The sequence below is a fragment of the Mauremys reevesii genome, linkage group 1, assembly GCF_016161935.1.
Source record: "Mauremys reevesii isolate NIE-2019 linkage group 1, ASM1616193v1, whole genome shotgun sequence".
NCBI classification, from domain to species: Eukaryota; Metazoa; Chordata; order Testudines; family Geoemydidae; genus Mauremys; species Mauremys reevesii.
Window position 1 is genome coordinate 288,673,778 of NC_052623.1, and position 25,295 is coordinate 288,699,072.

General features: G+C 40.0%; 1 protein-coding gene across 1 annotated transcript in view; it reads right to left on the reverse strand.

Moving 5' to 3' along the window:
• Window positions 1-25,295, reverse strand: part of OTOGL (otogelin like) — a 140,283-nt gene that overhangs the window by 76,220 nt on the left and 38,768 nt on the right. The window contains exons 19-26 of the mRNA XM_039519864.1: window positions 23,982-24,106; window positions 21,903-22,112; window positions 21,177-21,342; window positions 19,639-19,713; window positions 18,514-18,563; window positions 17,605-17,767; window positions 14,059-14,166; window positions 12,528-12,666 (exon numbers count right to left, since the gene is read on the reverse strand). Of these exons, the coding sequence (XP_039375798.1) occupies window positions 12,528-12,666; window positions 14,059-14,166; window positions 17,605-17,767; window positions 18,514-18,563; window positions 19,639-19,713; window positions 21,177-21,342; window positions 21,903-22,112; window positions 23,982-24,106 (1,036 nt within the window). The remainder of the gene's footprint in view (window positions 1-12,527; window positions 12,667-14,058; window positions 14,167-17,604; window positions 17,768-18,513; window positions 18,564-19,638; window positions 19,714-21,176; window positions 21,343-21,902; window positions 22,113-23,981; window positions 24,107-25,295) is intronic.

A 25,295-nucleotide genomic window follows, 5' to 3' on the forward strand; every position in this document is an offset into this window, starting at 1 on the left:
TCCTCCACAGATCTGAAAGTAGCTGGGTTCTTTCCTTCTCACACAGTACCTTGAGTTACACCTGTGTAGTCCCATGATCTGCAAATTCAGCAAGCAGTGGCACATGTGCCACCCTATTACTTTCAGTAGGTAAAACACAGGTACAACTGCAATGTAGTAAATAATCCTGTTGACGATGCAAAAAAAGAAAGAAGTCCAACTTAGACAGTAATCTCTTTGGCAGACAAACCGTCTTTTTGTTCAGTGTTTAGCACAATGGGGTCTGAGTCCATGACTGGGGCTCTTAGGTGCTACAGTAATACAAATAATAAATAATTATTAATAATCAAACACACTCTCAGTAACCTGCTGTAACAAACTACTTTTGTCACTGATGTTGGCAGATACGTCCGAGTATACACAGGGAGCAGATCTAGTGAATAACAAGGTGTCATTTTTACATAGTCACTTTCCAGAGCAGAGCTACTCTTTACCTTATTAGGTAAAATGTCCACAAAGAGGGATGTGCTACAATCTGTCATGTGAAACCAAGTCACGCTGATAGAAACTAGAAATAAAATGGTTTTCCCACTTCAAGAGAAACTAGTATCTTCCCACATAAATTACCATATCCAGCCTGTTCCAGCTTTAATATCAGTTTCTTTGTGATAACACGGAGTTGCTAAGCAACGTGAAAGGCAGAGTGTCACGGACCTGGGCACTCAGTCAAAAACTCATTGTCAGTCTTAACTTCTCAGAATGTTCTTTTGCTAGACTTTTCAACTGCACTGTATCCCAGGCCTTTGAGACAGGAAAAATAAACTGCTACCACTTCCCAAATGCGTAATAATGCTCGGGAACGTTACATCTTATTTCTGTCACAAATCTTCAGCTGCTATCAGTGCCAACTAATAAGAACACTATGCTCATCTCAGAAAATGCAGCCCAGTAAATGATGACTTGAAGTGAAGGTTGTTGTTTTTTTGGGGGGGGAGGGAGGGAGGGGGAAAGAAATCATTTAAATCCATCTGCTTTAGAACTACATGCTCAAATAACCAGGATTAGTGGGACACTCAGTAATTAACTGATTTAAAGGCATACCCTCTTCTCCATCTTTACCAGGTCCTAATATCCAGGCTCACTGGCTCCCGCTCTGTATGATGTACCAGCATGCCCTCTGGTAGTACCACTGCACTCTCTACGGAATGCCACCAGCATAGTATAGACAAACTTAGCCGCTTCCCCTTTTTATATGTCATGAAAGCCCAGGCTTATTATTTGTTATTTAGTGTGATATGATGCTCTAAAACTCCTCTGCAAGGTGCCTAATGTTTAACTCCTGAAGCATCCTTGCTAATCTATTATTGACGAAGACCTCAATCCTGCAAGGATGCAGAGCATTCTGTCCCCAGTCGAGCAAAGCACTTAAGCATAAGCATTAAAGCCTATATACCTTTGTGTTTTCGTAGAAATACACACACATTGTTTACTGTTTAATTTTAACTTCTTGCCTACCTGAAGCACAATGCTAATGGCCCCCAAAAGGCTTTGCAGGAGTCGTGTGCATTGGTACTGAGAGTCACCAGATGGCACTGATACACACAGTCTCACAAGTTCTGAGAAATGGTTAAAAAGAGCTCAGAACTGGAGATGGGATGCATATTTATATGGAAGAAAGGGGGGTTCTCACCATGGAGGAGAGCACCAGGAAAGGAAAATGGAGAAAAGAGCAGTGATATTGCTCACGTCTACAAAAAATTACTTATTTATTTATTTATTTAAAAATAAATAACATTTGGAACTACTAACATACAAGCCAAATATCAACCAAACGATATGACATTTTTTGTTACATTTCTCGCTTCCCCCTCACACCTTTTCCTTGCCATCCCCTATGTCTCTATTAAGTCTAATTTTGTTTGTAAACTCCAGAAAGCACTGATATAATCGGATAAATCCGTAAAGTACCATACCCCTCTATGGCACTGTAAGAATAATGAATGATAACACCATTGAGTAGAAGGGCAGGAGCAGGGTGCAGCTGCGGTGGGTGGGAAGGCTGTGGCAATACTATATGGAGAGGGTTATTATTCCAGTTTCTAACTCACCCTCTGACCATTTTCAGATGTCTGATAATGCACTCAGGATACCCTCCCCAGAAGCGACTTCCAAAATATACCATTTTACAACCTTCATCTGATTTCCTAATTCTGGGAGCTTTTTATAGTAGTACAGAGTATGTGTACTAACAACCGTTTAGTGAATCTGACTCTACTGACAGTTCAGAGTGGTACTATGGCAAGGGAATCTTTCTGGTTAACACATTCCAAAGTTTATTTCTAAAAGAATGCCCTATTTTAAATAAATCAAAATTTCAAAACCAAAATGATACAATCAGGTAAAAAGGATTTTTTTCCTTCTTTTTTTCATATTTTAAGAAAAAGAATGCATAAAATCATTTAAACAGATTCTCCTTTGTTTCGTTTATTTAATTTTGCCTTGCTTGTGTATCAGATTTGGCATTTGCTTCGGTTACATTACAACAATCCTTTTCTAATTAAAAATGTGATATTCCCTAGATTAAGGTTTTGGGAATGCTTGGGTATCTGTTACCAAGTGATAGGATCCCCAGCAGTATAAATTATTTTGAGATACAGAAGGTATCTAAACAGCACAGTTAATGGATGTACTGATTTATTGCATGTTTAAATATTTAAATTTTCATTTATATGGAAGCACGCAGTATCATAAAGTGTATGTGATATATTATTTTTGTTAATGGACCATAAATGTGGTTTCATTATTAATAGCTACTTTTTAGATGTAACTAATTTTCTTGTCACTGTGAAGATTTTGCTTTGTTCCTTAGTAAAGCAAAATGTAAGGTGAAAATGTAGAAATGAAATTGTGACAGCAAGTTACTTTTCCTAAGTAACATATGAGGTATTTCTGAGTACCACAAAGCATTGTCAATGACTACAAGTCCTAGACTTCATTACAACTTTTATAACAAAAAAAGTTAAAATTGGATCATTAATATTGCTATAATGTAACGTCTAGTTTCTATGGATTCAGAAAGGTAGGATCTGAGGAGCTTTCGTGACTCAGCCCATAGCAAATTTAATTCAGAATCAAACATTTTCCTATATTGCGCCTACATTACCCATTCTTAGAGTCTCACCCACACTGTCACCCCTAAAGCAGCAGCATCAGGTGACCCACACTAACATCGTCAACCTGACTCACATGCTTAGAGTTCACATATGGTAAAGGGCTCTCAGCAGTGAAATGACAACACACACAGTGATCACCCTAAAACAGATGTGTACAAGGTTATTTTTGTTTATGGCTGGGAGTGCTATATTAACAGTCTATGAAGCCTGACACACCAGAAGCAAGCAGTATTATCAGAACTCCAAGTAGCCATTTTTATGGTGGTCTTGCTCTTCAGACAGGCAACAAATTAAAATGTAGATTAGGGATTTCCAAAGGACACCTGCTCAATCATAACACCAAAAGCAAAAATCAATGGTGAAAAAGTTAACTTTCTTCATGCTGTGTGGTCACTGCTGAATAGTAAGGACCCATCGTGTGGTGCCAACCTGTCAATCACACCACACCTCCTCAATAACTCCAGTCTCATGGCAAGAAATTTTGTTCCAGCCATTGCTAGAAACCCTCCATGCTAATCTGCACAAATTGAAAGCAATCTTTCCTTTGTTGGAGAACAAAAGTGATTCATTCACAGCATAATTTAATGGTCTGGATAGCCAGATGGTGGAGACAGAAAGGCACGTAGAGGTAACTGAGTCTGAAATCATTGATCTGGAGAAAATGGAACAAGAGCATAAACCCATTGCCAACTGTAATTGAATCCTCTGCTCACCAAGAGGATGGAACAAGTGGAAAAAAAGATACAAGCCAAAGTTATCTGGATACTGAGCTTCCCAGGTGAAGACTAAAAAGGAGAGGGACATCTCTATGGGCTTGGTTAATAAGAACCTAGCATGACTTCCAAAAATTGATATAAAAGAGGCGCTTGACTCTCACTGACTTCACTGGGCTTTGAAGCAGGCTCTGAGTATTAGCATAGAGCTCTCATTCAAGGACAGGGTGATCTTCAGGCTACGCAGACCCTTCAACATTCTTCCTTGGTTGACATTCATCAGGTGGGAGCATGACCTCTCCTACATCACTGAACGTGGAACTCTGTTTCTACAAAGAGGACAGCCCTTAAAGGCTGCAAAATGCCTACACGCTAGCATTGTGCAGCCACTACTGAAGATGAGATTGAATTTCAGGAGTGAAAGCAGCTATAGAGGCAATTATGAATTAATTAGATTAGGCCCTACATATATACCACACAAGTGGCAATTTTAACATATATGCAAAAGTACCAGGAAACAAACAGGAATGAAACAACTGAGGAACATGTAGTATAGACAACCTCAGTTATTTTACAGTAGAAAAATATCACTGGGTTTACTTTCCTATGCTCTTAAGGAAAGATCTTCTATTTAGCTATAACACTTGGCTGGCATGAATTCATCAATATTCAGACCTTCAAAAAATGAGCAATTTACTTGACTTATGATGAAGTGAAAAAGATTAGTCGATCTGCATGGAATAGAGATTTTCTGCTTTGAAAGGCTTTGTTAATTAAGGAAGATTTTAAATTGTTAGGGCTTAAAATAGACACGTTCTTTAAGAAGTCATGCACAAATGCAGTAACCTTTATGTGCACTAAATTCATAATGTTATATACTACATGAAACAAAATATCTTGAAATACATTACTAATTAATGAGAAATAATGACCTCCCTGATTTTAAAAAAAATTGCTCCATTCAATTCTTTCATATGTTTTTCTTACCCAATAGAGAATATGTTCTTAAAACTTTTATAAAAAGCCTTTTCATTTGCCTGGTGTCATCTTAAACAAAAAGTGCTGATAATAATTACACTGAGTCTGTGTTTTAAAAGTGCCTAAGTGGCTGAAAGATTAAATGTGTTTCCTTTCCCCCTTCCCAACACAAGCAGGTGCATCTGCTTAAACTTTAACAGCAGGATATATTGATAATGTGTATGGTTTAAACACAGTGCATCAGATTCAGAAAGGCTAAATGCCAAGTCAAACAGCTTCAGCCAATTAAACCGACTGGCACAACTCACTATCCTATCAACTGAGAAAACAGCTATAGTAGATTCAGGATAAAACTCAAGAACTCAGTCCTGTGTCAGTAAAGAACACAGCAATAAGTATTTGGTAGCAACAGTTCCCAGTATTGTATTCTACAGCCAGTTTATAAACTAGCAGGAGCAAAGTGACCTATTTCTCACAGAAAAAAAAAATCTGGTTCAGAATAGACTGTTTAACCAGTCAAATTAATGTGTACATTTTAAAGTGGTGATTTTTTTTTCCTTGCAGAAAATGGGAAATGAGTTTGGAAGGCTATTGCAATACAATACAAAAGTACAGTATAACCTCAAAGTTATGAACACCAGAGTTATGAACTGACCTGAAATACTCAATCAGGCAGCAGCAGAGAAAATAAAACATAAATACAGTACAGTTAAACGTAAACTACTAAAAAAATAAAGAGAATGTTTTTGAAAAAAAGATTTGACAAGGTTAGGAAACCCTGTGCTTTTTTTCATTTAAATTCAAATGGTTAAAGCAGCATTTTTCTCCGGCATAGTAAAGTTTCAAAGTTGTATTAAGTCAATGTTCAGTTGCAAACTTTTGAAAACAACCATAATGTTTTGTTCAGCATTACAAACATTTCAGAATTATGAACAACCCCCATTCTCAAGGTGTTCATAACTCTGAGGTTCTACTGTAAATAGTTTCCATTCTCTTCTTCCCCCAAGAGCAACAAGTTGGAATCATCCTTTGAAATTATTATATCAAATATGCTGTTGAATAAGCATAATGTTACTTTTTAGGGAACTACTTTGTAGTGGAGGTGGTGTGGATAAGTGGTTGGGGTTTCTATCCTGGCTCTGCCACTGAACTGCTGTATAACCTTGGGCAAATCACTTCAATTCTCTGTGCCTGTTTTCCCTCACATCTTTTATCTGCCTGGTCTATTTAGAGTGCAAGCTGTTAGGCACAGAGACAGTCTCTTATAATGTGTTTGTACAGAACCTAGCACAAAGGTGCCTTAACCTCAGCTAGGATTTCTGAGCACTACTGTAATGCAAATAATAGTAATAATACTGTAGGTGATTAAACGATGGGTCGGATAATTATGAAGAGACGGTCACGGCATTGTACTAAATTAGGAACAATCAACTATAATTTCAAAAAGTGGCCTCTTTCTGCATACAAAGCTATTACATTTGCACAAACAAGTTCTTGTTTCTGCACACAAATATGGTAATTATATGTATGCAAAGGAATCAATATGCAGAATTAGAGGTTGGATATTAGAAGAATGTGAAGTAAATAGGGTAAAGACTAAATAATAATAATTTTGCTTCTGCCCTTGCTTTTAGTTTAAATAGGCTAAATAAGCAAGTAAGAGTATGTATCTGAGAGCACAAGGCTGCACTCCTCTTCTCCCAACCCCTCCCCAGCTGGTAGCCTTGAAGATAAGGGGCTAATAGAGCAAGGGGTTGCTATGGTAACCAAGCAGCTGGAGGGGAGGGGAGGGTAAAAAGGAGACTCAAAGTCTGCAAAAGAGTAACCATAGCCAAAAGTAACTCTGCTTTTTACCCCTTCCATCAGGTACAAAAGAGTTGGTCTTATCGACCCCCGACTTAAGACTCCCCAGAATGGAACATGACCATATATTGGAAGGAGTGGTACCAGGGGAGGGCCGCTACAAGTATAATTAAGTTCGCCAAGAAGAGGGAGCTCCATCCACGTGCAGAGCTAAGGGTTAGGAGAAGGGGGTTCTGCTGGCGTATAGAAATATAGTTGGGGGAGAGGAAGAGGAAAACTTTATTGGCGTATAGAGATAGCCCGACTGATGTAAAGGGCTTTGGAATATGCTTGCTCGTTTAGCCCCAATAAACCCTCAAATTGCCTGCAGACTGGACTCTGGACTGTTATTTTCCCGCAAACTTTGTCTGGGAACTGAGAGAGAAGAGGGAACCGGACCTCCACCAACACTGGGTCCTGGCTGGATAAGCATGTGAACCACATGTTCACACTCCCACAAGTAATATGCCAATTACACCTATATACATTACATGCAATGTTTATTAAATATGATAGACAAGGTGTATACTTTAATATTCAGTTGGAGTATCTATACCACATATACTTCAGAGTTCCAGCTAAATCAACTGGATTTAATGAATAGGAAATAAAACAGTTTAACCTAATCCCTGGGACAAATATTTAAAGCAGAAACTGCCCATCCTTTCAATAGGAGAGACATGGAAACTATCTGATAAATCTGATAGATCAGTCTCTTCACTGCCTCTAAATATTTTATAGACAGAATTGAACAAATAGCAATGTTATTGATTCTAGCAATCATCATACAGCACCTGGCTTGTAGTAAACAATCCTTCTGCAGAGGTGGTGAAATCCTTCAACACGTCAGTGCAACCCAAGGACCACGAACAAATTAGCTATTGTGAACCAGGCATATCTTAATTTTTTTTTTTAAAAAGCAGAGTTTGAAAGGCTTCTAGGTAGGCCTACCATTGCACCTGTCTCCAACACAACAAGGCCAGTACTGATATCACAAATCTACATAGGCAGCATTTTCATCACTTGTGTCATCTCGTTCACTGGATGAAAGGACTACAGGCAATGTGCCATATGCCTTGATTATGTGACTGCCAACTACATTCTTGAACTTTAGAACTCCATGTGCTCCCGGCGGTTCATTTAAAAATATATATATTTAATATGAAGAATGGCAGGTGAAACTCAACTGGACAATGTGAGGGATCAGAAAAATAGCCATAGCCCCCTGAAGGTGGAGGGACTAGTAAAGATTGGGCTATGTACCTATGCAGCTGGATGATTTACAGATTAAGAGATGGCTATTAATTTTCCAACTCACACATGTCAAGATGGTATAACAAATAGGTTAACTTCTATTTCTAGTTAGAAGATGCCCTGATGCATATCAGGAGTTTAGTTGTAATTTTGTTTGTTTTGGCTTTTGGTAGAAGAGGGTTGTAAATTATCATTTTGAATCATGCTTTGCAAACAGACATAAAAACTTCAGGCCATAGATGTAAAGTTGTAATGTAAGTTCACATAGTTCTTACTTTGATAATTTTGTTTTATTTCACACTGTTTTGGGTATTTTGTAAAGTTCCTATGAAATATTATTTTGAATAATAATGACTGAGAAGCTGGACTTTTTATCAGAGTTAGAAGTACTAGGTCACACACTAACTCCTCACTTAAAGTTGTCCCGGTTAATGTTGTTTCGTTGTTACATTGCTGATCAATTAGGGAACATGCTTGTTTAAAGTTGTGCAATACTCCCTTCTAACATCATTTGGCAGCCGCCTGCTTTGTCCACTGCTTGCAGCATCCTGTTGCAGCTAGCTAGTGGGGGCTTGAAACCAGGGTGGACTGGCAGCTTCCCTCTCAGCTCCCCGCTCCCCTAAATTCCCTATGCAGCAGCTGCCCAGCAGGCTAGCAATTGCAGCTGTCCCTCCCACAACTGCCATGTGCTGCTCCTGCCCTCTGCCTTGGAGCTGCTCCCCGAGACTCCTGCTTGCTGTGCAGGGGAGAGGGCAGGAAGAGGGGGGCTAATGTCAAGGTGTTCTCCACCTCTCTGCTCCTGCACCCCGCTTACCCCATCTTCCATAGAGCAGGGGGGACACATGACAGGGCTCAGGACGAAGGGAGCTTGCTGGCAGCAGCTGCAGTCTCAGCAAGCTGATCTAATTAACAAGGCAGTGTAGTTAAAGGGGAAATGCACATCTCTCTCTCACACGCATGGTGTGTGTCTCTGTCTGCTATGCTGTCTCCCCTCCCTCCATTCCTGCTGCCTTGTAGAGTGAGAGAGTTAACCCTTGAGGGCTCAGCCAATTGCTAGTTCATCATTTAGCAGTAAGGCTTTCCCAGGGAAATATCTCACCCTCTGACTTCACCACCTCAACCAAGCCTCACAATCATCATCACTGTGTACCAGTATTAAATTGTTTGTTTAAAACTTTGTGTGTGTGTGTGTGTATATATATATATGATAGATAGATAGATAGATAGATAGATATACACACATTAATGTAATGTAAATGAGGGGGTTAGATTCCAGGGAATTTTTTTTTCACCAGACAAAAGACTATATATTCCCTGGACTCTAACCCCCTCATTTACATTAACATAAGAACATAAGAAAGGCCGTACCGGGTCAGACCAAAGGTCCATCTAGCCCCAGTCATCTGTGACGACACAGTGGTGCCAGCCAGCCCCTGAGGAGAGTGAACCACAACAGGCAATGATCAAAGGATCTCTCTGCCATCCTCCATCCTCCCTCTATGAACAGACAGCTAGGGGACACTATTTCCCACATATCCTGCAATAGCCATTTTTATACTTAGCCACCCCATGAATTTATCCCCCCCCTTATATTTATATAGTCATCCTAGCCACAACTCCCTCAGGTAAGGAGTTCCAACAGTTTGATGTGAGCCAATGAGAAAAAGAAAACTTTTATTTTATTTTTTTCCTGCTGCCTATTAATTCTTTTTCATTTGTTTGACCCCTGTCTGTATTATGGGAATAAGTAAATAACTTTTCCTTTCCCACTTCACTCACTCACACTTTCTTTTCTATATATATATCTCCCCCTTGTCCCCTCTTCTTCTCTTTTCTAAAACCTTTTCTCTTTATCTCTCTTTCTCTTTCATATCTCTCCCTCTCTAATCTCTTTAGTTGCTCTTTTTTTTTTTTTTCTTTTCTCTAGAATTTTTTTTTCTTTTTGAGGAGAGAGAGACACAGTATTCACAATGGTGTGGGGGCGTATATTGGATTTATATAAGGCCAATATTATATTATCATCTCTATCTTTCTCCTCTCTATTCTCTATCTCCTTTTCCTTTTTTTTTTTTTTGCTCTTTGCATTGTTACATCTTTCTCTAGAGAAGACTTATCCAACTAACTCCAAGATTTTTTCACTCTTTTAGGAAAGAAATTAGCTCCCATCATGTTGTATGTATAGTTTATTTATTTTTATTTTTCATTACTGCATTTTTACATTACATTTATTTACATTTATTTTGTTTAAATTTCACTTAGTTTTTTTTTGAGAGATCTTTGATTTTCTTTTCTTCACAATCTGCTTTCTTCTTAGTATCTTCTCCAGATCATTTATGAATAAATGAATAGGATTTGGTCCAGGGGACTGACCCTTGGGGAACACCACTAGTTACCCCTCTCCATTCTGAGAATTTACCATTAATTCCTACCCTTTGTTCCCTGTCCTTTAACCAGTTCTCAATCATTAATTTTTATGGGGAAATTGGATTCACTTAACATTGTTTTGCTTAAAGTCGCATTTTTCAGGAACATAACTACAACATAAAATGAGGAGTTACTCTACTAGCATAGTAAAAATATTCTTTTATCGGACATTACTGGAATTCCAAAAACAGATTCTCACTTCTTAACACTACCACAAGCACCAACCAAGAAGAAGAAATAATTAGTGGGTTTTTTTGTAACAGGAGGATACATTTAGAAATGTCAGTAATGGTATTTTTACATAAAATAGGCAAGTAACATAAATATTTGCTGTTAGGAACATTAGTAGGTAGTTGCCAGCCAATCATAATAAAGGAATTTGTGGCTTTTTTGTTAAATCAGCACACTTGAGTTTAATTAGACACCCAGTGAGTGTAACCCAGATCCCATTGGAGTCAATGGAAAGAATTCCACTGATTTGGGCATTGTGGATCAGGCTTCTAGAAACTATGCCCACCAAGTGCATTTTATAAATGAACACGTGATATAAAACAAATAAACAAACAAATGCAAAAGCTGTATCTAGCTGCACAGTAGTTTCCATGCTAGCTGCTCTTACAGGAAAACAGTCTCTGGGTATGATCACACTGCAATTAGACACCCGCGGCTGGCCCATGCCAGCTGACTCCAGCTTGGGCTCTGGGGGCTCAGGCTAAGAGGCTGTTTAATTGCAGAGTAGACATTCGGATTCGGGCTCAGGCTGCAGCCCATGCTCTGAGACTCTCCCATCTTGCAGGGTCCTAAAGCCAGGGGTCCACCCCAAATCTGAACATCTACACCACAATTAAACAGCCCTTCAGTTCAAGCCTGAGTCAGCTAGCATGGGCCAGCTGCAGGTGTCTACTTGCAGTGCAGACGTACCCTGTGAGAGCAATACAACTGTCATTTTGAAATTACATTGTCACCTTTTATTGTTCTCTGAGTCACAGAGAATATAGTGCAAAGCAATTACCTATATGGTTAGTTTAGAACAGCGGTTCTCAATCCACAGCTCAGCTGCGTGCTAAAAAACATTCAATATTTGCCATTCTGATCTGAAAGGAGGTGGGGCTGGCTAAGGAGGACACAGCATCTGGCAGCCTGCTGGAGTGCTCCTGTCAGCAGGGTTGCTGATGAGTGCTGCAGGGAGGCAGGGTGCAGGAGAGTGGGTCTCTAGGCAGGTTTGTGGGGAGGGAGGGCACTCTGGGCACTGAGGGGGTGGGGGCGCTGGGAACTAGGGTTTTGTGGGAGGTGCTACAGCATGCCCAGGTTTTAGGCTGCCTGGCCCCGCGTGGCGGGCTATGGGTGTCCGGCTGCCCAGACCCGCGATGCGAGGGGGTAGGGTCAGGCTGCCTATCCCCACGCCCTGGACTCCACTCCTGGCCCCACCCTGTGGAGGAGTCTCTGGGCGGGGGGGGCTGGGCATAGGGGACTGTGCGAGGCTTTTGGGGGACCGTGATGTGGTTCTCAATCTGCAGCCCACATCACACATTGTGGGCTGCATATGCAGCCCAAAATGATAAATAGCTTGAGAACCACTGGTTTAGAACAAGCTAGCTAGATGCAATTCTAGTTAGATGCAAATAATGGTTAGCCAATCTTAAACTGTTCCTATGCCCTGCTATTTGTTTTAAGGCTGACAACTTATTCAGCAAGGTGGAGTACAGAAAATAAAGAAAGCCTTTGCTACAAAGAGCTTAAATCCAAAAGATACAGCTGGAGGAGCACAATGGGAACTCCAGCTGGGGAGATGGCTTGATGAGGGTGGTCTCTACACATCCCTTTGATTTGTCTTCCCTTATCATGGCAGGGCAGAGACAGGTCCTGTCTTTTATTTGTCCTTAGAGCACCTTTGTACACTTTGTCCACTATATAAAAAAAATCATCACCATCATATTCAAAATAGCGTTAGCACAAAAAGCCATTTATAGGATAATTCTTTATAGATTTCCCCTTACATCTCTGTTGCACCCTCTTTATTAAAGGCTCTTTCCATATATCAACTATTGATACTGAAAAAAATGTAGAGGCTCTCTTTGCAAGTCCAGTTCTCTATTTTTTTTTCTTTTTTTACACAGGAGTGTGCCTAGGGAAAATAAAAACAATGTGTGAACAATTCTCCTACCTTCACTAAATAAGCTTGGCAGTCACTGACGTAATCATATTCCAACCCATCAAAAGTATAATAATGTCGATCCCCATAAACCGTACACACAGCAGGACAAGGATAACTGGTGCATGTGAATATCCCTCGCCGGCAAACACTGTGAGGAAAAGGTAATATAGTCCATAACATCTCATAGAAAGGCTATTTTCCTTTCAAACCCTTATTTTTCAAAGTTTTCTTATATTCTTTATTTTGACTTGTGGGGGAAAAAAACAAGGAAGGGGAAAACTTGCATGGCCACGTTAACCCAGAGTTGTGCTGCATGCTGCCCCAAAGCTGTGGGCTTGCCAGTGTTGCAGAAGTGGCAAAAGGGTGGCCTTAAACCCACATATTTGATAAAGATGGGCAGAAAATGAACATGAAAACCCTACCGATTCCATGGCACGTGAGAGCATTCCCACTGCCTCCTCAGGGTGCACTGGCAGCATGGATAACTCCAGCACCGTGATGCCACTCTACAATGCCTAAGCCAGATTCTTAGAACACTAAGACATTTCTGTTTGTGATTCATTTTGATATGTTTTTGAGACAGGATCTATATTTGTTCAATACACAGAGCGCTCCTATTACTATCAATGGATGTCCTTGTGCCAAACGAGCCCCAAAGTTGCTTACATTTGGAGGGCCAAATTTTGCTGTCAGTTACATGAAGTGACTTAAATGGAGTTGCCTGGTGTAAATGACATCAAAAAATCCAGAGCCTCTGCTTATGCATGTGTAATTAATTTTCTGAGCTCATACAATTTGCTAGTAACACTTTCACACTATCACTAATTTGTATATGCAAGCTGACTACAAAGCAGGAGCAAACAGGTTGTGTCCCTCAATTATATTTTTTTCCACATGTGAGTTAGCCCATGCAAAGTTGTGTGGGTGCCAATGCAGGCCAGGTTGAAAACCTGTGAAAGGAATCCAGGTGCTATCTCTCCAATTTTAAAAATATTTTAATGCTGTTTAGTTGTTCTATTTCCTTTATTTTTTTGTGACCCATTTTTCTTCTTCCATGGTCTTGGCTAATGGACAGATTCTGATATCCTCACGCATACTAAGTAGTACCTTATCCTGCACATAGCCCCAAGCCTTACTAGAGAATAGCATGGGGGATAGCTCAGCGGTTTGAGCATTGGCCTGTTAAACCCAGAGTTCTGAGTTCAGTCCTTAACGGGGCCATTTAAGGTTCTTGGGCAAAAATCTGCTTAGAGATTAGTCCTGCTTTGAGCAGCAGGTTGGACTAGATGACCTACTGATATTCTATGATTCTACGTAAGCTCATCAAGCTGAGCTACCAAATGACCAGCTTCCTCACTCATGATTTTACGTTCAACTTTTCTCTTGTATTCTCCTTCACGGTGTCTCTTTCTTGATATTTCCCTTCCCGTACCACCTTCTTTTTCAATGTAGTTACAAAATTTGCTGTATTAAGTATAAAGTTCACTTTATTATTAGGCAATGATGTTTTGGAAATATGTAAAACATAATAGTCACTTACCAAGTATAGCAAGGTGTAGCTATCACTTCTCCGGACAGATACTCCCAATCTTTCCAGGTACATGGACAACTATCAGGAACATAACATTTCCCTTTATGCTCTGCCATCCTTCAAAATAGAAAACAAATCATTGTTTAAAGTGAGAATCCAATTATGTGAGCTTTGACTAATCACCTAAAGCACAGTTTTTCAGCTGTGGCCAGTAGAACATTGCTGGTCACTGGAAAACCTGCTGGTGGTCCAGAGAGCTGGTTGGTCACATTGTGCTGCCTTCTTACCTCCAGCTGCTCAGCTACATAAAAGAACAGCTAAAATATACTATGTTGGGCATAGGCGGCATGTGAGCTGATTTTCAGTGGCACTCACACTGCCCGGGTCCTGGCCACTGGTCCAGGAGGCTCTGCATGTTAATTTAATTTTAAATGAAGCTTCTTAAACATTTAAAAACCTTATTTACTTTAGATACAACAATAGTTTAGTTATATATTATAGACTTATAGAAAGAGACCTTCTAAAAACGTTAAGATGTATTACCGGCACGCAAAACCTTAAATTAGAGTGAATAAATGAAGACTCGGCATACCACTTCTGAAAGGTTGCCGACCCCTGATATACTACATGCTTTCCTGATATTATGCTCTAGGGAAGCAATTGCTGTAGCTGCCATTGTGGCTGAGTGGGGAAGTGGTCTAGGCAAACAGATGCCATCCACACTATGAATAAGTTTGAGGATCCTTCACTTAAAAATTAAAACAAAGTTCACAGTAATGTTTTCCGAGTATTATCACCAGCATTAAGGATGAGTTTGTATTTTATTTTTCAAATTAATAAGACGTGATGGGTAGCGGGATACCCAAGACTATGAGTCACCCTGTTACCCTCTGCCTCCAAGAAGAGGCAGTCTTGCTTGTACTTAGCTCCCTGTCACAACCAGCCTATTAGCCACTCAAGCATTCTTCTCTGAGCTATGCCAGCCCTTACTTTGCCTTGCAGGCTAACAACAGGTGCACCCGAGTCCCTTTGAAGCAATCCTCTGTGACATCCAACCTGACACTGGCTACTCACAGAAATACCAGGTTTGCTGAGCCCAAGGGAACACGATACAGCTTGAAGATTCACCTCAGAACTATCCCTTTGCTTAACACCACAGCACTAAGATATATTTATAGTGAAAACAAAAATAAGATCATCATCAAAGATTAGAGATTCAGCAGATAGTGAGTAAGGTTATTGGAAACAAATCATAGAAATGTAGGACTAGAAGGGACCTCAGCAGGTCATCTAGTCCAGTGCTCTGCACTGAGGCAGGACTAAATATTATCTAGACTATTGCTGACTGATGTTTGTCTAACCTGTTCTTAAAAATCTCCAATGATGGAAACTCCACAACCTCCCTTGGTAATTTGTACCAGTGCATAACTACCCTTATAGTTAGAAAGTTTTTCCTAATGTCTAAACTATATCTTGCTTGCTGCAATTTAAGCCCATTACTTTTTGTCCTGTCCTCTCCTCAGTGGTTAAGGAGAACAACTTATCGCCCTCCTCTTTTAAACAACTTTTTACATACCTGAAGACTGTTATCAAGTCCCCAACTCAGTCTTCTCTTCTCCAGACTAAACAAACTCAATTTCTTCAATATTCCCTCATAGATCATGTTTTCTAGACCTTAAATCAGTTTTGTTGCTCTCCTCTAGACTTTCTACAATATGTCCACATCTTTCCCAAAGTGTGTTGACCAGAACTGGACACAATACTCCACTTGAGGCCTTATTAGTGCCAAGTAGAGTGGAAGAATTGCATCTTGCTTACAACACTCCTGCTAATACATCCCTGAAGGATTTTTTGCAATAGTATTACATTATTCACTTATTTAGTGTGTGATCCACTATAACCCCCAGATCCTTTTCTGCAGTATTCCTTCCTAGGCAATTTCCATTTTGTATTTGTGCAATTGATTATTCCTTCCAATGTGTAATACTTTGCACTTGCCCTTATTGAATTTCATCCTATTTATTTCAGATCATTTCTCCAGATCATTTTGAATTCTAATCCTGTCTTCCTAGCTTGGTATCATCCAGAAACTTTTTAAAAGTACACTCTGCCATTATCCAAATCATTTATGAAGCTATTGAATAGAACCGGACCCAAGACAGCCTTACGGGACCCCACTCTATATGCCCTTCCAGCTCGATTGTGAACCATTGATAACTACTCTCTGAGTATGTTTTTCCAACCAGTTGTGCACCTGCCTTAGAATAGGTTCACCTAAGCTATTTTTCTCTAAATTGTTTATGAAAAGGTCGTGTGAGACAGCATCAAAAGCCTTAAAGTGGAGATATATCACATCTACTGCTTCCCCTCCATCCACAAGGCTTGTTACCCTGTCAAAGAAGGCTATTAGGTTGGTTTGACATGATTTGTTCTTGACAATTCCATGTTGACTGTTACTTATCACCTTCTCTTCTTCTAGGTGTTTTCAAATTGATTGCTTGATTATTTGCTCCATTATCTTCCAGGTAATGAAGTTACGCTGACTGGTTTATAATTCCCTGGGTTGTCCTTATTCCTCCTTTTATAGATAGGTACTATATTTGCCCTTTTACAGTCCTCGGGTACATATAAAACAAAATGCTAACACACTTGCAAGAGACTAAACTTAATTAATAGGTTAGCCTCCTGTCTAAAGAAGTTTATCTCACCCAAAGTCCTTTTCAGCTGCCTGAGATCCCATTTTCCTAAATGTAAACAGGAGCGGGATGACGGAGTATCTTCTTTATTCTGTAAATATAGCCCAGCAAACCTTTGAAGTGCATCTCAAGATAAGGTTCTCTTCCCCAGCTGCGTTCCTCTACCTGTTAGCTCCTCTCTGAAATTCTTACAATCCTTCATCTGCATTCAGCTCAGACAGGTGATGGGGAACCCATTGTGAATGAGACAATCCTTAAGTTTACATTTAAACAACCAGACAGATGGACACACATCTCTTGTCTGACAGAAAAGTGTTTTACACATCTGATGGTGACCAGTACCTTGGTATAGATTTTAAAACATTTCAGTATATAGATAGATAGATAGATAGATAGATAGATAGATAGATAGATAGATAGATAGATATACACACACACACATATACACACACACACACATTGCTGTTTTCATAATACCTGCACTTATATTTCACAAAAATATTAGTAATCAGTGTGACACAGGCTTCCATTTGTAGCCTAGGACCTGATCTAAGATTGGGAGAACTGCAGGATTCTGTGAAGAAAAGGTAAGGCATGAGGCCTAGCACTTGTGGGGGGTGCACTCACAGAGACAAGAGAAAGGGTCAGTGGTACAGATAGCCCGGTAACCATAACAATCGCTATTTTGCATCTCAAAAAAAAGACAGCTTGATAGATTCAAATGTTTGCAAGCAAAACAGAAGAAGGAAATTTATGAATTGAACTATCTGAACAAAAAAAAAAAAAGAACAGGGGGTCCCTGTGGAGGCAAAGTATTCCTGTCTCTGTGACTCTACTAAACACTCTGGCTTACACTTACCCTGGGGGGCAGATACAACCACTTGCACATGGTGGTGATGGCACACAGGTGAAGTTCATGGCAAGGTTTGCACAGGAGATCTCACAGTTCACACCAGCTGCTGGTAAGCCAGGCACCGGATATCTGCAGTCATAGTAGATTTTTCCCTCAGGGCATGTGTGAACTTCAAATGTAAAATGCAAATTCAATGAGATCAGCTGCTCCTTTGCACTGAAGGTTTCTAATTCTTTTAGTTCACAATTTATTTTTAAAAATATTGTAATTAATAAAATATACTATTTAAACTAAGTGCATTTTGTATGTGTTTGACTGCAGTTAAAATCAAAATTTGCATTTTCATTTATATTCTATGTCATTATTTCATTAAGAATATCTATTAACTAAGGTCCAAAATTGAAAACGTCAGTGCCTAAAGTTAGGCATCTAAATCAAGGCACCAAAGGCCTGATCCACAGCCGATTATAGTCAATTACCAATTACTTCAGCATGCTTTGGATCAGCCTTTAATGTGGATTTATTTTCAGAGGTGTTGAGCACTCACAAATTCCATCAGAAATCCAACTGAAATTTCATTTGCTCTGCACCTCTGAAAATCAGGTTTCTTCCTTTAGATGTTTTAAAATTTAATTTGGAGGGTTAATTTTAGGCGCTCATTTTTGAAAATTGTGGCCTATGTCTTACAAGAGGTGTTTTTAAAAATTCTACTTAAGTGACTTAGGAATACAAGTTGCATTGAAAGTCAGTTGGGTCAAGATAAGTAACTTTAGACTGAAAAAATCATTGTGACAAAAAGTGGTGATATGTAGCATCTGATGAGATGTATATGAATATAAAAATGCAAATGAATGAATACTCAAAAGCAAACATTTTTCCTGTGAAACTATAAAATAAGACAAGAATATAAATCACCTGCAGTTGTAGCAGTTTCAGTGCATTTCATTGTTCCATTCAAACACTGGCTGATGTAAAGAAAACAAACCATCTTTATTCCAGGAAAAAATAAATCACACATCTGCTGCCGTATGTAAGAAAACAACTTAGCAATTATGTAGCACTCTAAAAACACTACCTAATTTAAACAATCTAAATCAAGAAGGGAATGATCATTAAACTCTAGAAATCTAAATCTGTCTAAAATTCTGTGTGTAACTTATTTATATTGATTCAGGAACTGGGTGTCTCAGGGTATTGGTAATGTGATACAGGCCCAGATTAACCAATGTGCACTCTGTGTACTTGCATCAGCCCCATCTCAGGGAAATAACACGAGACAACTTGGTGGGGGGAGGGACTAATTGGCACAACAATGCAACACCACTTGCTCGGATTTGGCCCAGCCACACCTCTGTCATGATGGAGCCAAACCTCAGCAGCACTGGGGCCTAGTGCACTGGATCACACCCTACTCACTGAAGTTTGGCATGGCCACCTCTCTGAGCACCGCACCCAACTGATCAGCCCCGAAACCCTGTGTCTCTCAACACTTATTGAACTTTGACAGCCACACCAAACCTGAGCAGAGTGGGGCCCGAGTGACTGTGAAGCGAGTCGAGCTGGACAGCCAGGATCAGGAGGAGCCACCCTAGCCCAGGATGGGAGTGGAGGGCTGAGCCACAGGTGAGAGGAGTGGAGGGGCAACTTTGAGTGGTGAGGAAAATCCCAGAGGAGAAGGGTGGGGTTGAGTTGTTGGTTGGCTGTGGGGTGCGTGAGGAGTTTTGGGGGGCTACAGGGTGAGATGGGTTGTGGCAAGTAGGGGGCAATGGGATATGGTGAGGTTGGGCTGAGTGGGGAATATTGAGTGGTGGTAGGATGAGTTGTTTCTTTGGGTTTAAGAGTTCTTTGTTAAGAATGTATTAAATCCAGTTTCTTTCAAGATTTCCTTTTCCAATATATGAAATAAACACAGCTCTTGAAGCAGTTAGACCTGATTCTGAATTAAGAACCACAAGGGCATAGGGGTCTGCTCATACAATTCTACTAGCAGGATCAGGGCCTGAGTGAGTCAAAGATTAAATACTTAATACCAAAACCTACCAAGAGCCTGACTGTGTGGGCAGGATTTCCGCAGGCTGGAAGGTTCTGCCTTTGTAATAGCAACGACAGCCAGATCTGTGAAAACAAAGCTTATGCATATGGGTATAAAAACTACATGAAATAGGGTATAAGGATATTTACTCTTCAAATCCTAACTAAGTAGGATAAAAACACAGTTTAATTCTCTAATTGATCTGCTTATTTATATTTACAGTGCAAACTTAACCTAAGGCAAGACTTAAAGGGTGAAATCCTGGCCCTGTTGAAGTCAGTGAGTATTTTGCCATTGACTTCAATTGGGCCAGGATTTCACTCATATCCTGTAATGATCTTCAAATTACTTATTTGCTGTTCCTGTGTGTTGCAGTCTCACAGAAAGCAACTTTTCTTCCTGGTTACAGGATGAGTACGCAGGATGCAGCCTGATTTAAGAACATAAGAATTGCCATACTGAATCAGACCGGAGTTTCATCTGGTGTAGTATCCTGTCAGACAATGGCTAGAACGAGACACTTCAGAAGATGGGATAAGCACTCTGCAGAAATTAACTGTGGGGTAATCAGCTTCCCACATTGATTTCTAATAGCTAGAGACTGGCTAAAACCATGAAAAATGAGGTTTGCTATCCTTTCCAAAATAGTTATTGTCATTAATTGTAACAACTCTGGATAGTCTTGATAACCATATAAACATCCAGTCCTTTTTTGAATCTTATTAAGTTCTTGGCCTCAATGACTTCCTGTGGCAATGAGTTCCACAGTTAATTACAAAAATGAGATGCTGTGTAAAAAGGTATTTCTTTTTATTCATTGTGAACTTCCCACCTTATAATTTAATTGAATGTCTCCTTGGGCTTCTGTTATGTGTAATGGAGAACAGAAGTTAAAGATCCACCTTCTCTGTTATTTGATACACCTCTATCATGTCACCTCTCGTTTGTCTCCTTTCTACAGTAAACAATCCCAATCTTTTCAATCTCTCTTCATGAGAGAATTTTTACATGACTTTGAACATTCTCGTCGCTCTTCTCTGAACCACCTACAGATCTGCAATATCGTTTTTTAAGACAGGGTGACCAGTACTGCAAACAGTATTCCAGGAAAGGCTGCACCATTGATATTATATAAGGGCATTATGATAGTTTTTGTGCTATCCCTTTCCTTATGTATCCTAACATTTTGTTAGCTTTTTTTGACTGCTGCTGTGCACTGAACAGAGGTCTTCAATGAGCTGTCTACAGTGACACTGAAGTCTCTTCCTTAAGCTGATATAGTTCATTTAGAACCTTGTAAAGTGTACGAGTAGTTTAAATGTTTCCCTCACATGTGCATTACTTTACATTTTCTGATACCTAATCAGTAAATCACTAGTCTTGTTGGCCAGCAGTCACCAATTACACTGTCATCAGCCAATAACTGGTACAGTAATAGTGGTGAAGAAAGGGGAACATAAAATGAGATGCAAGAAAGAGTTCTATTTTAAAGGCTTACTGCAAAGTGACAAACATGGTATATTCAAAACAATGTAATATGACTTACATTGGCACACAAAAGTTGATTGATTCTTCAAAGTATTTGCCATCAGGACAATTGCATCCTTCAGCACAGTCGCCATTACACACATGCGGGGCAGAAAGGGAAGAACAGGAGTGTTCGCAAAAAGAAGAGCACCGATGATACAGCATACCACTTCGGCACACTAGAGCTAGGGAGGAAACAACATCATCTTATGAGGTTGCAATAAATACATTGAGATACATTCGTGACAGTGTGAGATAACACAGTAAGATGTACTGGGGTTTAGTCATGTGATTCTCAGCTAAACCTGAGACCAACTCTGTGTTAGAAATGTCTTGTCTTCACCCATTTTGAGGCTTTAAATGATTAAATTCAAGATACCTTTTTGTTAAGAAAAACCCTTGAAGAAGTATGTGTGTTTCAAAGTATATTTGATATATTTCTAGTAACTCGGTTTCTAAGGGAGAGGAAGAATGATTCAGTGGTTAGGGCATTAGCCAACGATTTGAAAGATCTGGATTCAAGTCCCTGCTCTACCTTCCATATCACACTGTGACCTCTTTCCCCTCCTTCCAAAAAGTGACACCCTCAGCACTGCAGCTGCATCTACTGGGTATTATGTTCAGATCTGAACATCCCAAAGCAGGATTCTCGCTTCTGATGCAAAGCAAAGATTTATTCTATTTCAAAGAATTTCTCATCATTCCCCATTTCTAAAACTATTCTTCTTTTGCAAATGTTACTCACCACAGTATGAAACTTGAGATCTAAAATCAATAGCAATTCCATGCTTGCCACAGATATAGGCATAGTGTGCAAGTGCATTACACAAACAGCTGCTTCCACATTTACAGGCATCAAAACGGCACAGCTGGTAGTATAATCCTGGACTGATGTATGGGTGACATGGAGCAAAAAGTTCTTGATTGATGATATCACAGTGGGATGCATAGCCAACTAAGGGAAGGCAACATTTTCTTTTTTGGCAGTACCCATGATAATATATCAACCAAAAATAAATAGCAAAGAGTATCAACAACACACCAATTCATACAACAATGCAATAAAAGCTTCTACATAAAGTAGTTCCATAAAATATTGTTCTTTGTAACTGATGTAAATATTTCAGCAATGAACTTTGCTTCAATAAAAATATGTAACTAAATAAAAATCTATATTGAGGTGAAGGAAACATGTAAATGGAAGCAGAATGCATTTCAAAAGCATAAGGAAAGTCATTGACAATTTTGAGAGTTTGCAATGGCCAAACTTTTCTTGGCACGCAGGCTGGGCAGTTATTACAAATTGGAGCTTTGGGACCCAAATGTCCCAAGACTACTGCGCTCTCCATGCGCCACATAGTGCTTCCTGGAGTTACTGACTTTTTGCTAGCCTGCCCACTGAAATTCTTATCTGGCACAAAATACTCCATTATTTCTGCTTTGGTGCTGAGCCCATTTCATGCTTTTGTTCATTTTATCTCCTGGCATTAACAGAAGCAGCGGTGGGAGGGATAGCCCAGTGGTTTGAATATTGGCCTGCTAAACCCAGGGTTGTGAGTTCAATCCTTGAGGGGGCCATTTAGGGATCTGGGGCAAAAATCTGTCTGGGGATTGGTCCTGCTTTGAGCAGGGGGTTGGACTAAATGACCTCCTGAGATCCCTTCCAACCCTGATATTCTATGAGAAGCTGGTGACTGAATGCTTGGCTATTACATGGTGGAAGCCACAGATGATCATTCCAACTGCATGGCTGATATCTATGCCAGCCCACCGTAGGAATGCTGAAGTACCACATGTGGCTTATTGCTGCACTTGGACCTCTTCTACAGTACTTGGTTTCCTAAAGATGACCATACTTGTCCTTTGAACTCAAATATAAAGGCTAAGAGCAGAACAAACTCAGATCTTTGCTGTCTCTCGCCACCAACCTGAGCTCTCTTGGAGCTGCCAAGAAGGCTCAGCTCTTTGATAACAAGCTGCCTGTTTTCCAGCTACCATCTCCCCAGCCAGCCACATCAACACCGCTGTCCTTCTGTGTGCTATACTAGATGGCATCCATTGCCATCCACCACTGCTGCTCTGCATCATCTGCCCATGCTGCTTTCCTGTATGAAACAGGGGGTGGAACTTGACAGCAGAGGGAGGCAGGGCAATCTTTCAGGCAGGCCAGAGGAAAGAAGAGGGTATCTTGGGGGGAACTGAGGAGATGACTCTACACAAAAGTCCTAACGTGCCCCCCTCATATTGGCCACAGACAACCACAGCACTCTAGAAAACTGCCCAGCCCTCAAGATATAAAACTCCTTAGGATTCACTAGCTTCCTAAGAGTTAAAGATTATTCTGGGCTCAGTCCTGTAGTCTTTACTCAGGGCTCAATCCCATTGGCTTCAGTGGAGATAAGGCCTGATTAAGGACTTGAAGATTATACCCAAAAACATTAAAAATACTAAATCCAAATTATACCTGGGGATAAGGCACAATCAGTGTGAGCTACACATGCATATCAGAGAGGAGCCTTACAGCCTTCAAATCTGCAAAACCTGCATATATTTCTTAAAAGGAAACATAAGCACATCTAAAACTAAGTAATCACCTTTGCATATGCCAACGGTTATTTCAGTTTGTATATTAAGGACATTAAACACGCCAAAGGAAAGGGTTTGAAAAAAAAAATCAGTGTGTGTCTAAAACTGAAGTTAAACTAATACCCACAGATAATCTGTAAGTAACAATGAAGCTCAGGCAGCATAGAGAGAACAAAATCCTGATCTAGTAATGTGGTTAAGATAAATCTAAATCTAAATTCCAAAAGTGAGACCGTACCGTTTTGTTGATTAATGTTGCAAGGATCAACCACAGGAATGTTGACAGGCGCAAAACAAGCTGAAGAAATCTTCCATGCATTGGCATGAAGCTGAGGGGTTCCTTCAATCATCCCCGCTGGAGAACTGAAGGGAGAAGGAAAGATAAAGTAAAAGATTGCCTGGTAGGAGGGCTTCTCACATAGACTAGTTATTAATATTGTCTATGCATTTGTCCAGATCTCTCTTGCACATCCATTGTTTCCACACCAAAGTGGAATTATCCTATCACTGCATTTTGTTTCAGAATCTTTCTAAAGGAATGAAAATGAACAACTCTCATGAAAACATTTTCCTTTACAACTGGCTAATCCTACCTTTGAAAGTGTAACAGCTATTCAGTGTGCCTGGTATAGGTACAGAAACATTTTGGAAAGTTAAGTATACTTAATCAAGGCCTGTCCAGTGTTCTTTGCATTATTACAAACATTTTATAACATCTTTACCAACTCTGTCTTATAAATTCTTTATAACATTCTTAAATCAGTTCCATTAATTTCACAGAAGCATCCGAAGAAGTGGGTATTCACCCACGAAAGCTCATGCTGCAAAACGTCTGTTAGTCTATCAGGTGCCACAGGATTCTTTGTTGCTTTTACAGAAACTGTTGTTGACTATGTCCTTGTTCACCTCAGGCGTGATTTTCAAAAGTGCCTCGGCGACTTAGGGACACCAATTCCCAAATGGACTTTGTGGTTCTAAATCACTTGGGCACATCTGCAAAATCAGACCCCTCACTGTCATCTTGGCATAGAATTCAAGATGGTGATGTGGCAAAGGGCCAGAGAGATGCAGACTCAGAGTCACTTCAGAGTCGACACACATTTCTGTTTTCAGATAAATGTCAAACTTCTGTAAGTTAGGTACTTACCTGGAAATTGGAAACTTGTATAGATTCTAGAAACAGAAGTAGCATCCCAGAGCCAGGGTATTTGCTCAGTCACAATAGAGAAGAACAGAGCATTCATAATACATTTTTTAAAAAATAATTAAAACCAAGAAAACAAATATGAGAGATGAATGCTCTTTTGGGTTTCCTGTCTCCATTTGTCAGGCTTGCCCCAGCAAATAACAACAACCCCTAACTCTTATTTAGCACTTTTCATCAGTAGATCTCCAAGTACATTACAAAATGAGGGCAGTAGCATTATCCCCACATTACAAATGGTGAAACCGAAGCACAGAGAGAGAGGTGAAGTGACTTGCCTAAGATCACCTCACAGGCCAGTGGCAGGCCTAGGAATAGAACTAAAGTCTCCTAAGGCCTGCTCTATCC